This window comes from Podarcis raffonei, chromosome 8, assembly GCF_027172205.1.
Source record: "Podarcis raffonei isolate rPodRaf1 chromosome 8, rPodRaf1.pri, whole genome shotgun sequence".
NCBI lineage: Eukaryota > Metazoa > Chordata > Lepidosauria > Squamata > Lacertidae > Podarcis > Podarcis raffonei.
This window is the reverse complement of record NC_070609.1, coordinates 47,003,691-47,016,827: the sequence shown is the minus strand read 5'-3', so window position 1 is coordinate 47,016,827 and position 13,137 is coordinate 47,003,691. Positions and strand designations below refer to the sequence as shown.

Genomic DNA, 13,137 nt, shown 5'->3' with positions numbered 1-13,137 from the left:
CTCACCAGGACCCACAAAGCCTCCAACAGTATATATTCCTCATAACTCTCTCTTTATGAATGGGAAACACAACATTCAAAATTAGGTGTGTGATTTTTAATTCCCGTGCTTAATGGCTCAGCTATAGAACTATCTGAAGAAACGTGGTGTTCCGTGCTCCACACGTGTCCAAGTGGTGAGAGTTTGCAAGCACTGGGAAGAGAGATTGATTATTAAAACACTTTTAAGACTGCAGTTATGTGAAAAGAAAGGGTTCTTCTAACAAGTCAGTACCCTTAACAAATGACAGTTCCCAGGAGTTTTTGCTGAGAGGCATGACTGCTAAAGTGATATATCACTGCTTTAAATGTAAGGTGAAGGTCTACACCTAAGGTAGTCACTCCAAGGCAGTTCTTTTCACCCTAAAAAGCCATTGCATGTAATAGTGCAGTGTGACCACGGCCAGGACATCAAAGCATACTGTAGTTCCTTCTCAACACTTTAGCAATTGAGTGGAATAGGCATGCATTCTCTGTTGGCGTGTGACTTGGAATAACAGAGTTTTTCCGTATTTGTCTATTGCAAAACAGTTGGGAAGTCCTAGTTTGAGCAAAAGAGAGAGAAAAGAGGAAGCCACCTCAAAAGAAATGTTGGGTTCTTACCATTCTTGAAAATGTGGTAATTTATGTACAAACTGCATCAGTTTCAGTCATTTCCCTTTTGCACTAGAGCTCTACTTACACTCGTTCTCTGACACCTATCTGCAAAGGCTGAGCTCTGCAGGAGGCACAGGATGGCTCTTCTCAACATCACAGACACACACTTGAACAACGCGGTGGCAGAGGTGTCATGGGTGAAGGCCAGCTTGCTTCCAAGCCTCTTCCTCGGGGCTTGCTTCCTGGTTGGCATGCCTGGGAATGGTCTTGTGGTCTGGACGGTTCTTACCAAGTTCCCCCAGCGCTCATTCACCATTAATGTCATCTTGAACTTGGCCTTGGCTGACTTGATGGTCATGTTGACAGCGCCATTCTGGATCTACTATTTTCTCAACAGCTGGGTCTTTGGAAATGTCATGTGCAGACTTCTCCTCTACCTCGTCTACTTAACTGTGTATGCCAGCATCTTCTTCATCACCCTGATGAGCCTGCACCGCTTTGCTGTTGTGGTCTTTCCGTTCACCTCCCAAATGTGGCGGAGGCCACATGTGGTGTGCAGGATGTTACTGGCAGTTTGGTTGCTGGCAGGTGTCTTTGCATGCCCAACTCTGGTATCTGCATCAAGCCTGAACAAGGTTGGAGAGTGTACGGATGAAATATATTTCTCAGATGAGCATCGCCTTGTGGTCAACATTCTGGAGACCTTATTTGCCTTCGTCATCCCGTTTTCTATTCTCTCCATCTGCTATTCCTGCATGATGAGAAGGATTCGGACACTGAGACGCTGCAAGGAAATGAAAACTGGGAAGCTGGTTGCAGCTGTGGTGGGTGCCTTCTTTGTGTGCTGTCTTCCTTACCACATCTTAAATCTCGTCATAATCTCTGCATTGTTGCTGAAATATGCTCAGCCGGAGAAGGCAAAGGCCTTGCTAGAGACAGCTGAAGCTCTAACAAACCTTCATGGGTCTGTAGCTTTTTTAAGTAGCTGCCTGAACCCCATCCTCTATGCTTTCGCTGCCCGGAGCTTCCGTGGCGGACTACGAGAGACCAATTTTGCCAAGTTATTTGCCAAAATGCATGAAGACACAGAGGAGAAATCTACTAAGGACATTACTGTTTCAATGCAGGTTCTGTAACTCCAGGGGAGTAAGGGAGTAACTTTAGAATAAAATATTCCTCCTCTGATATGAGCATTTTCTGTATATATTAATAAGCAAAGGAAGAACCTCAGAGGTTGCTGGGGTAAAATAAATGGTTTTGAGACCAAGGCAATTCTGTTGTGGCACCTGGCAATCTGAGGGAGTCCCAGATAGTTTTTGTGTGCAGCAACAACAACCTTATCTGTGATTCATTAGCTACTTTCCAATGTGGAGAACTCTTTATGTCTATCCTAGCCAAGTAACTTTCCTCCTTGTACCCAGGTAAATATATTCTGGGGGCATGTAGGTTGCAATGACAGAGCTTCCGTACTTAGCATAAACATATGTTGCAAACCAGTTGAGTAGTCCTAGTTTGAGTACAAGAACAGAAAGGGGAAGCCCCCCTTCAAAAGCAATGTTTGGCTTTTACCAACATTTTGAGAAAATGTGGTAATGTACCTACATCATCTGCATCAGCCCCAGTCATTTCCTTTTTGCACTGGTGTTGTAGTTTCACTCATTTTCTGACACCTATTTGCAAAGGCTGAGCTCTGCATTGGCTCCCCCCAATATTACAATGATGTATGGGAACAACACGGTGGCAGAGGTGTCATGGGTGAAGGCCAGCTTGCTTCCAAGCCTCTTCCTCGGGGCTTGCTTCCTGGTTGGCATGCCTGGGAATGGTCTTGTGGTCTGGACGGTTCTTACCAAGTTCCCCCAGCGCTCATTCACCATTAATGTCATCTTGAACTTGGCCTTGGCTGACTTGATGGTCATGTTGACAGCGCCATTCTGGATCTACTATTTTCTCAACAGCTGGGTCTTTGGAAATGTCATGTGCAGACTTCTCATCTACCTCGTCTACTTAACTGTGTATGCCAGCATCTTCTTCATCACCCTGATGAGCCTGCACCGCTTTGCTGTTGTGGTCTTTCCGTTCACCTCCCAAATGTGGCGGAGGCCACATGTGGTGTGCAGGATGTTGCTGGCAGTTTGGTTGCTGGCAGGTGTCTTTGCATGCCCAACTTTGATATCTGCATCGACCAAGAACAAGGTTGGAGAGTGTACGGATGACATGTATTTCTCGGATGAGCACCGCCTTGCAGTCAATGTTCTGGAGATCTTGTTTGCCTTCGTGATCCCGTTGTCTATTCTCTCCATCTGCTACTCCTGCATGATGAGAAGGATTCGGACACTGAGACGCTGCAAGGAAATGAAAACTGGGAAGCTGGTTGCAGCTGTGGTGGGTGCCTTCTTTGTGTGCTGGCTGCCTTACCACATCTTAAATCTCGTCATAATCTCTGCATTGTTGCTGAAATATGCTCAACCGGAGAAGGCAAAGGCCTTGCTAGAGACAACTGAAGCGCTAAACAACCTTCATGGGTCCGTATGCTTTTTAAGCAGCTGCCTGAACCCCATCCTCTATGCTTTTGCTGCCCGGAGCTTCCGTGGCGGACTGCGAGAGACCAATTTTGCCAAGTTATTTGCCAAAATGCAGGAAGACACAGAGCAGAAACTTACTAGAGAAGGTACTGCTTCAGTGCAGGCTCTGTAACTCCAGGGGAGGAAGGGGGTAACTTTAGACTAAAATATTCCTCCTCTGATATGAGCATTTTCTGTATATATTAATAAACAAAGGAAGAACCTCAGAGGTTGCTGGGGTAAAATAATGGATGTGAGACCAACACAATGCTGTTGTGGCACCTGGCAATCTGAGGGAGACCCAGAGAGTTTTTGTGTGCAGCAACAACAACCTTATCTGTGGTTCATTAGCAACTTTGGAATGTGGAGAACTCTTGACGTCTATTCTATCCAAAAAACTTTCCTACCTGTATCCAGGCTATTACCTGCTTACATTTTTGCTCTGCGCAGGACACCTCACAATATCTCCATGAAAGAACCGTGAGCCCTGGCTGCATTAAGATGTGCTACCTCTACTCAGTCCTTCTTAGGGATGGACAAATCTATCAATTTCAGTTTCTCCCACTTTCCCATTTTTTCAATCTTAAGTTCAGTTCTTCACATTTCCACATCAGTTGTTTTTTTTAAGTCCTCAGTAATATTCATCAGCATTTTAGCGTGGATTTCTTTTAGTAACTACATTTTTGTATGCATTTTAACCTGATATACACATTTTTGCAAAGCTATTTTCACCAATAAAATGCAGACTGGTGTTTTATTTTCACAAATATAAGCAATGATATGCACATTTTCATCTAGCACTTGCATTTTTGTACCTATTACATGGCTGAAGAACTGCATTGCAAAACTGGAAGAAGTGCAGATTTAAATGGCTGTGTTTCACTTCATGTATTTTTTAAGAAAAATACAAATTAGGTAGGTTCATCTTTAAATATGAATGAATTTAATTTACCCCCTATCCCTAGTTCTGCTGGCTACTTGGGTACCCAAGATAGAAGATGCTCATGGCAGGTTCTTTCCCGAAGTTTTCCAGTGCTTACAATAATCAAGTCAACCTTCTACCTGCAGAAATTGCTGCAGAACTGAAATTGCTGACCAGAGATATCACCTTGAAATATTATTGTGTCTGGTGGGAACCTGTTTTGGCTATCCTGCTATCCCAGCATTCCTTTGCTAAAGCCCAAACTTTTAAAGTATTTTGAATAAGGGCACAGCTAGCAGCAATACTCTTACAATACTTATGTTGAGTTAATTCATCATTTTTTTAGTTTTTAAAATTTATTTTCAAACTGAAAAGACAAACACCAACTTTCTGGTTATCGTGCTAATTTATCATTGTTGATTGCAACAAGAATTTGAATGCCCCAGCAGGGGGTGGGGATGGAAAGGGAACTAATGCATGATAAAGTTATCATTCAGAAGTTAAATGGTTGGTGTTAAAATGTTTGCAGTTTGTGTCTATCTATCCATATGTCACATAGATACACAAATACATGGTACAGGGAGGGCAGCATGAGACACCTAGTTTATAACTAACTAATTATGTGACCCCTGAGCATCAAAGGCTTCTGCTGCCGCCGAAAGTCCTCCAGATGTGGTATTATTGCTTGGTGATTGTTGCTAGGGTCAAGATTTAATTTTGAAGATGTATTATTTTGGGTGTTATTAGTCCTCATTAAAAATTATCAGTGGATTGTTTCATCTTCTTGTATATTTATTAATAAGAGATGTTTTCATTAGCCTATATAACGATTTACATGTTGTTCTGTCTTGTAAATGCTCGTGAATTATGTAAACTTTTTGAAGTTGTAAGCTGCTTTGAGCATGATCTATGATGAAAAAACAGCATACAAATAAACAATGATGACACATGGGAATGGCTGGCAACTTATTTTCTCATCTTGGGTAGACCTCTGGGTATAGGGTGGTATATAAATTATAATGATGATGATGATGATAGCAGCTGAGATGATATGATGCCATGTTCAGGTAAATTCCACTTTATTTTGCACTAGCTGGGCCCTACCTGGAATACTATGTCTAGTTTTGGATGCTTTAAGAAGTATTTATTTAAAAAACAGAATAGGTTTAGAGGAGGGCAGTGCAGATTATCCATGAGACGGGAAACAGGTTGTTTGAGTAAAAGTTGAAGGAACTTGGTATATTTAGCATGGAAAAGACCTACCAGCAGTGCTTTCCCCCCTGAAGGTTCTCAAGGGTACACAGCACTGGCACTTTTTTTTTTTAGAAGAAAAGCACTACCTACCAGGGACATACTAGCCGTCTTAAAATACTTGAAGATCTGACATTTCTTTGCTACCCCAGATTAGGGCTATGTACACGTTAGTGCCTTAAAGTGCAGCGAGGGCATTTCCTCCCCCCCCCCCGCTGTGTTTCAAGTTGCATTTGTACTTTCTGTACCCACCAGAAAGTAAATGGGATGTCTTCACCCTATGTGCTTTACCTGCTTTGTTTCCCCATCCCTGAAACCCCCACAACTCCTATTCAAGGAAGCTGTGCATGCTGCACTTGGGGGCACTTTTCCTTATCATTTTTCATGAGGCTGGTAGTGCTAAATCCCTGAAGAGAAGGGACCACATGGAGATAATTAAGGGAACACTTTGGCCGAAAAAGGCACTGTGAGGAAGTGTGGTTTGTGTGACAATTTTTGGAAATGCAAGTTCCTGTTTTTGTTGAAGCTGGCGAAAGAGCATAATTTCCTCTTACATTTTCAGACATGGAATCAGGGTGGTTGCCTTGTGTGTGTGTGTTTGTGTGTGTGAATGAATGAGGGAAGACTTCCAGTTGTGTATGATATTTGTAGTTAACAATTTGGAATGAGTTGCTTTGTTTCCTATCCCTCCTTCTGAAAATAAAACAAAACTAGGTTTCGGATTTGCACAGCAAATCCTGAACCAAGGAGTTAAGGAATTTCCAGTGTCACCAAAGTGTTTACACTTTTGACATTTCCTCACCTCAGGGTCAGCCCAGGGAAGAAATTAGTTCAATTCATAATTCAAACCTACAAAATTTGCACTTCTAAAACCTATACAAACTAAAGCAGATCTCTTTCAGATGTCACACTTCTCCATATTTTGCAATGCAATTTTGCAACTCCAGAATGCATACAAAAATGTGTATATTGGTCAAAACAAGATACAAAAATATGTTCTATTAGGACAAAATAACTTGCAAAAATGCAAATACCAGTACTTGGCACAACTGTATATAAGTTTGTTTATTGGGAGAAATGCACATAAAAATACCTAATAAATTTCCTGCAGACTTGCTTTTTAAAAACATTATAGACATATCTGGAAATGAAGCAAATAGCCTCAAGTTCAGAGACTGGAAACAAACTTCATGTGATGTGATTGGCTGCTGCAGCCTTCCGACAATGAGGAGGCTCTAAGCTCTACCTGGGTAAAATTAGGTTGCTTTGGTTCCTGAGCACATGTTTGCTTAAATAGGGCCCTCTCACTTCATCTGTGTTAGGTAAGAAGAGAGTGGCCTCAGCCAAACAGAACCTTCAACTGTGGTTTAATGTTCTAGGAACATTAAACCACAGTTATAGGAACAAAGTAGTGAGGTTATGTGGTTTCTTTCCCCCTTCCCTCCTCCATTGCTTCTGCTCTTGACTTGTCATGCCATCTGAACATGACAAACTGGTCAGTGTTAACTATGGGTAAGTGAATGTTGTAACACCATTATGACTTCGAACCATTGTTCGTTACATACAAGTTCCTGCCTATTTATCATTTCGTTTACTCTGACGAGTTTGAAGTTGAAGGGACATAGCCCTAGTTAGAAATGCCCTAGTTAGACATAGCCCTAGTTAGAAATGGCTTTCTGTATGTTTCTGAATCATGAGTTTACTCCTAGAATAAGATTTTATTGTACAGAGTCTGAAGCTTTCTTACAGTAATTGATAACTGAACTTTGCTGGTAACACATGATTAGTATGCTGATCTTTGCATGAAGTAATAGGAAGTCAGGATATTTACTCATCCCTTCCAGGACCAGTTTGTCGTCAAGAGATGGAGGAGTGCACCTTTGGGAGTGGAGTCTATGGGGTGCAAGCCTGGGCAGTGTGTATGGAGGTCCTGGGCTGCCCAGACAACAAGAACCACCCTGCTCTTGGCCCCACTGATGTAGTCTAGAGGAAAGGAAAGCAAGACAAGGCATTTGGCATCAGCTTGGCAGCAGGAGTTGCCGGAAGGAGGCATACAAGATGCCATCCAACCGCCTTAGAAACTCCACTCTGGATTTGTGTAGGAAGAGTTTAATTATGTGATGTGTGAAAGAAGTACTTCCTTTTGTCTGACTTCACTACCACTGAATGTGGTGATGGCCATTAGCTTGGAAGGCTTTAAAAGGAGATTAGATAGATTTGCAGAGGATAAAGCTATCAAAGGCCGTAACTAATCATTATTTAAATAACTAGGTTAATAGGCATGGGAATTTGTGTATGAAAGTGAAGTTCGACATCATAAGAATTCAGGATTTGTGGTGATTGTCTTTGCATTCCAACTCTGATATTAACATAGAGCCAGAAGGTGAAAGCTGAAGGATATGATGGATTGCATGAATTTCTTGAGAAGCTGTGTTACTGCATCACCCACGGCCATTTCCTCTGCATTTACCATGAACCTCTATATAAGATGGTGCTCACTCACTCTTTGCAACTGCTAATCCCCGAATGAGATCCACAATGGCTCTCAATAGTTCTACAGAGATTGGATTGAACAACACAGGGATGGACACTTTGTGGGCGCAGCACACTTTGCTTCCAAACCTGGTTCTTAGTGCTTGCTTCCTGACTGGCATACCTGGGAATAGCTTTGTGCTCTGGATCATCCTAACCAAGTTTCCCCGGAGATCATTCACCATTGCACTCATCCTGAACTTAGCCATGGCTGACTTAATGGCATTGCTCACAGTGCCATTTTGGATTTATGACTTTGCGACCAGCTGGAACTTGGGAGAGGCTTCTTGCAAGCTCCTTGTGTACTTTAACTATTTAACTATGTACGCCAGTATCTTTTTAATCACCCTGATGAGCCTGCATCGCTTGGCTGTGGTGGTTCTTCCAGTTGCTTCCAAAAGGTGGCAGAGACCGCATGTGGTATACATAACATTAGTGGCAGTTTGGTTGTTAGCAGTTGCCTTTGCATCTCCAACTCTGATATTCACATCGAGCCAGAATGTGGAAGGAGATTGCTCAGATGATGTGTATGGGGCCCAATGGCAGTAGATTGTGGATAACGTGGTGGAGACTTTGTTCAAAGGGTGTGATCCCCTTTGCTGTGATTGCCATCTGCTATTCCTGCGTGGCAAGGAAGGTTGGGACTCTGAAATTCCATCAGAAGATGAAGACCAAGAAGCTGATTATTGCTGTGGTTGGGGGCTTCTTTGTGTGCTGGCTCCCTTACCACATCTTCAGCCTCCTCACAGTCTGTGCACTGTTGCTGCAAAGCACCTTCCCAGGTGTGGCAAAAACTCTGGATCATGCCGACAAGGTTGTCTCAAACATTCACTGGGCTGTAGCCTTTTTAAGCAGCACTGTCAACCCCATCCTGTATGCCTTTGCTGCACAGAGTTTCCGTGGGAAGCTACAGGGGACCAGTTTTGCCAAGTTATTTTTCAAGCTGCATGAAGACACTGATGAAACATCTGCTAACACTACAACCACCAAGAGGTAGGGCAGATTCATAACAAAAACTTCTTGGTTTGAACTGAGTTTCATCCATGTAAGCACATGATCATGGATTTCAACAGCTCTGGGGGTAATAGGAGTAGTAGCAGCAGGGAAAGATTCCCTCGGGGTCTTGTCTTGGACCTGTCAAGTTTCTATGTCCATAGCAACCACATTTCTGGTTTGCTCACAACTATCCCATGTGGAGGGACGCGGGTGGCGCTGTGGGTAAAAGCCTCAGCGCCTAGGGCTTGCCGATCGAAAGGTCGGCGGTTCGAATCCCGCTGCTCGGTCCCAGCGCCTGCCAACCTAGCAGTTCGAAAGCACCCCCGGGTGCAAGTAGATAAATAGGGACCGCTTACTGGCGGGAAGGTAAACGGCGTTTCCGTGTGCTGCGCTGGCTCGCCAGATGCAGCTTTGTCACGCTGGCAGCGTGTCTCCGGACAGCGCTGGCCCCCGGCCTCTTGAGTGAGATGGGCGCACAACCCCAGAGTCTGTCAAGACTGGCCCGTACGGGCAGGGGTACCTTTACCTTTTTTATCCCATGTGGAAAACTCCGCCTGTCTACTGCAGCCCATAAACTCTCCTGCCTGCCCCCAGTCTGTTACCTGCTTCTTATTAAAGTCTGTAAAATATTCATTTTGTCCCAGTCCCTTCCAGCCCTCCTCAGAACATGCATCTGTAAAGAGCAATGTGCCTTAGCAGGCCTGAGGTGTCTTTCCTTTACTCCATCCTGCTTGGCACTTGGGTACCGAGGGCAGAAGGTGAATGCAGCAGCCCTTTTGTCAATGCTAAACAGAAAAATGGAAGGCTCTAGTTTCCAACGGTTCTGATATTCATTTCCAGTGACAACGGTATATCTGAAGCTAAACTGCCTTGGCCCAATATACTTGAAGGAGCGTCTCCACTCCCATCATTCAGCCTGGACACTGAGGTCCAGCACCGAGGGCCTTCTGGCGATTCCCTCCCTGCAAGAAGTGAGGTTACAGAGTACCAGGCAGAGGGCCTTCTCGGTAGTGGCACCTGCCCTGTGAAACGCCCTCCCATCAGATGTTAAGGAAACAACTTATGACTTATGTCTGACTTTTAGAAGACATCTGAAGGCAGCCCTGTTTAGGGAAGTTTTTAATGTTTGATGTTTTATTGTATTTTTATTATTCTGTTGGGAGCCGCCCAGAGTGTCTGGGGAAACCCAGCCAGATGGGTGGGGTATAAATAAATTTATTATTATTATTATTATTATTATTATTATTATTATTATTATTATTACCAGTGCTTTTTTCAGGGGAGACACACGCAGGGGTACGCATACCCCTAAACATTTTGTGAATCTAAGTTTGGCCTCATCGAAGGGCAGTATTTCAATATGAGTAGGAAAATGAGAGTACCCCTAAACATTTTTTTTAATAAAAGCACTGATTATTATTATTACTACTACTAAAAGAGCAGGTGGGTGGGGGATGGAGCCTGGTATAATATAATACTGTATTTTATAAGATATGTAAGATAATATGAATATAAGATATTAAAAGCCCTTGTTTTGATATTAGCCTTACAGGTATGACGTTGGTTTGATGTATTCTTGTTGAGAGTAGGACTTATTAAACTATCTGATGTAGTTATCCAGCAATTCCTGCCCACCCAGTGTGCCAGGCATCAGTACATTTGATCTCTGAAGTGTCCCACCCAACCTGGGCTGTGGTGGAGTTCAGCATGGACTAGCAATGGCTTATGGATGGCACCAGTCTGTGGACCCCCACTTTGAGATAGCACTGGTCTAAGATGTTGTTGTTGTTAATACCCCGCCCCTCAGCCTGGGTTGCCCCAGTCACTCTGTGTGGCTTCTTGCAGGCTTGCTTATAGTCTATTTATTGTTCACTCATTGTGAGGCTTTTAAATGTTATAAACCGCTTTCAATAGGCTTCTCCAGAAAAGTGCCTTTAAAATATTGTGAAATAAAATAAATGGACCCAGTATCTGTTGTGTGGTATTATGTTTGCAGGTGGAACATCCCAGCTGGGGAAACTCCTGTTGATTGTAGGAGAGCCAGTGTGGTGTAGTGGTTAAGAGCGGTAGATTCATAATCTGGGGAACCGGGTTCGCGTCTCCGCTCCTCCACATGCAGCTGCTGGGTGACCTTGGGCCAGTCACACTTCTCTGAAGTCTCTCAGCCCCACTCACCTCACAGAGTGTTTGTTGTGGGGGAGGAAGGGAAAGGAGAATGTTAGCCACTTTGAGACTCCTTCGGGTAGTGATAAAGCGGGATATCAAATCCAAACTCTTCTCTTATAGGCATGAAGTCACTCAAGATGAAACATGAAACAGCATTGCCTTGTGCATGAACTCTCATCATTTGCATATGGCATATAAAATCAAGGTGGGAATAACTAGTGCTTGTGGTTGCTTGGTATTAAATGAAGTATACTCTGTGCATGTTCAGAGGCAAACTTTTCTTTCTTATAACTTCTCTTAAGCCTGGCAGTGCTACATTCCTGGAAGAAGAAAACAGTAGTTGTCATGAGGGGGCAACTGCCACCAAGCCCATTTGGGGGAATAACTTTTTGGCAGGATTGTTTCTGAAGTTCCAGGCCAGAGTTTGATATTTATTCTGCTGCCAGGTATGTTCCAGAGGACAGGTGCTCTCAAAAGCAGGCTTTGTCAGTCAGAGACAACCAGAAGCCAAGCTTTAAATCAATTTTTTTTGTTAGCCACCTTGCACTATATAATCCACTCAGAACTTTTAATTGAACAACATCATACTAAGAATGCATAAACAGATGTTAACTCACTTTAAGGGAACATAGGAAATAAAAGTCAACAGTAAACTTATTGAAAGCTGGACATATCTTTCAAGAATTAAAATATAAGAAGATGATCCTCGCTGGATATGAAGAAATAACATCATTTGAATCACATTTCTTGAGACAGTTACACCATTTTCTTTTTTCTCTTTTGGGACTTGGGTTTGTTCCTTTTGCATCTGTCCAGTGTAAATAAAACCATGTATTGTGTATGATCAAAAAAATCTTATTAAAAATACAGCAGGTTATTAAATGACATAACATAAGAAACATTTCTGGTTGAAAAAGTCCCCAATATGAATATGCGATGTTTTCTAAAAGGAAAATCCAAAGGCTTTATTAGAAATCAGTGTGCTTATAACAGACTCTCAAGGGACCATAGCCTTTTTAAGCTGCTCTCTGAAGTGCTATGTGGCACTTCCATGGGGGACTACAAAAGGCCAATTTTGCCAAGTTATTTGTGGATGATAAATCTGCTAAGGATACTACTGGTGCAATGTAGCATTTGTAATTCCAGATTTAGGCACCATATGTGCAATACATTTGAAGTGGCATTATGCCACTTTTTAAAAGTCATGTCATCCCCCAAAGAATCCTGGGAACTGTGATTTGTTAAAGCTGCTGAAAGTTGTTAGGAGAGCCCTATTCTCCTCACAGAGCTACTGTTTCCACAGTGGTTGAACAATACTTTTTCTTAGGGAACTCTGAGAATTGTAGCTTTGTGACAGGAATAGTGGGCCTCTTAACAATCCTTAGCACCCACATGGGAACTATTTAAGGGTGCTGGGAGTTGTGAGGAGACCCTTAACAAACTACAGGTCCCCAATTTTTTTGGGAGAAGTCATGTGTGTATATGGGAGCTTTAAATGGATGGTGTGACTATAACTTAAAGCAACACATCAGCTCTATTTTCTTCTTGACAGCCCTTCAGGAATTTGAAGACAACTATCATGTCACCCTGTCATCTTTTATTCTCCAATCTAAACACACTTATCTCCTTCAAACATTTCTTATAGGATTTTGTTTCCAGAGCCCTCACCATACTGGTCATATACCAGTGGTGAAAGGAGAAAGGGGTCGACCAAGGATGGGGCTTTCATTTTGCTGCATTCTATTGTTTTTGGAGTGGCATTCTTCTGTGACATTCACATGGTGCACATGGAACATGGCAGGCAATTGTGGTTAGCTGGGGTTAAGGGAAATGCACTCTGTAGATGCTCAGAGGCAAACCTTTATTTCTTATTATTGCTCATGAATCTGGTAGTGGTAAATCCCTGAAGAGCAGGTGTTGTGAGCAGGTAGCTGATGAAACCCTTTGCTTGAAAAAGGCCCCATGAGAAAGTGTGTTTTTGAGAAAAGAAATGCGAGTTTATGTTTTATACCTGTTAAGGGAGGGGAAAGAACATCACTTCCTGTTGTAGTTTTGAAAATGTGTGGCTTGTGGT

At 42.9% G+C, this 13,137-nt stretch overlaps 2 protein-coding genes and 1 pseudogene across 2 annotated transcripts; all 3 read left to right on the top strand.

Annotated features, from left to right (window-relative positions):
• LOC128419260 (leukotriene B4 receptor 1-like) lies at positions 1 to 1,782 on the top strand. Its single transcript, XM_053399709.1, has one exon. It carries the CDS (start codon positions 773 to 775, stop codon positions 1,769 to 1,771), a length of 999 nt encoding a protein of 332 aa, XP_053255684.1. The 5' UTR covers positions 1 to 772; the 3' UTR covers positions 1,772 to 1,782.
• Positions 1,783 to 2,339: 557 nt separating this feature from the next.
• LOC128419261 (leukotriene B4 receptor 1-like) lies at positions 2,340 to 4,447 on the top strand. The gene has a single exon (XM_053399710.1). The coding sequence runs from the start codon at positions 2,352 to 2,354 to the stop codon at positions 3,327 to 3,329; it is 978 nt and encodes a 325-aa protein (XP_053255685.1). The 5' UTR covers positions 2,340 to 2,351; the 3' UTR covers positions 3,330 to 4,447.
• A 3,047-nt stretch (positions 4,448 to 7,494) lies between these two features.
• On the top strand, positions 7,495 to 11,315 carry LOC128420307 (leukotriene B4 receptor 1-like; annotated as a pseudogene).
• The last annotated feature ends 1,822 nt before the right edge of the window (positions 11,316 to 13,137 follow it).

Excerpts from the sequence above, each read along its gene's own strand:
- LOC128419260 (XM_053399709.1), top strand. The coding sequence starts at position 773 with ATGGCTCTTCTCAACATCACAGACACACACTTGAACAACGCGGTGGCA.
- LOC128419261 (XM_053399710.1), top strand. The coding sequence starts at position 2,352 with ATGATGTATGGGAACAACACGGTGGCAGAGGTGTCATGGGTGAAGGCC.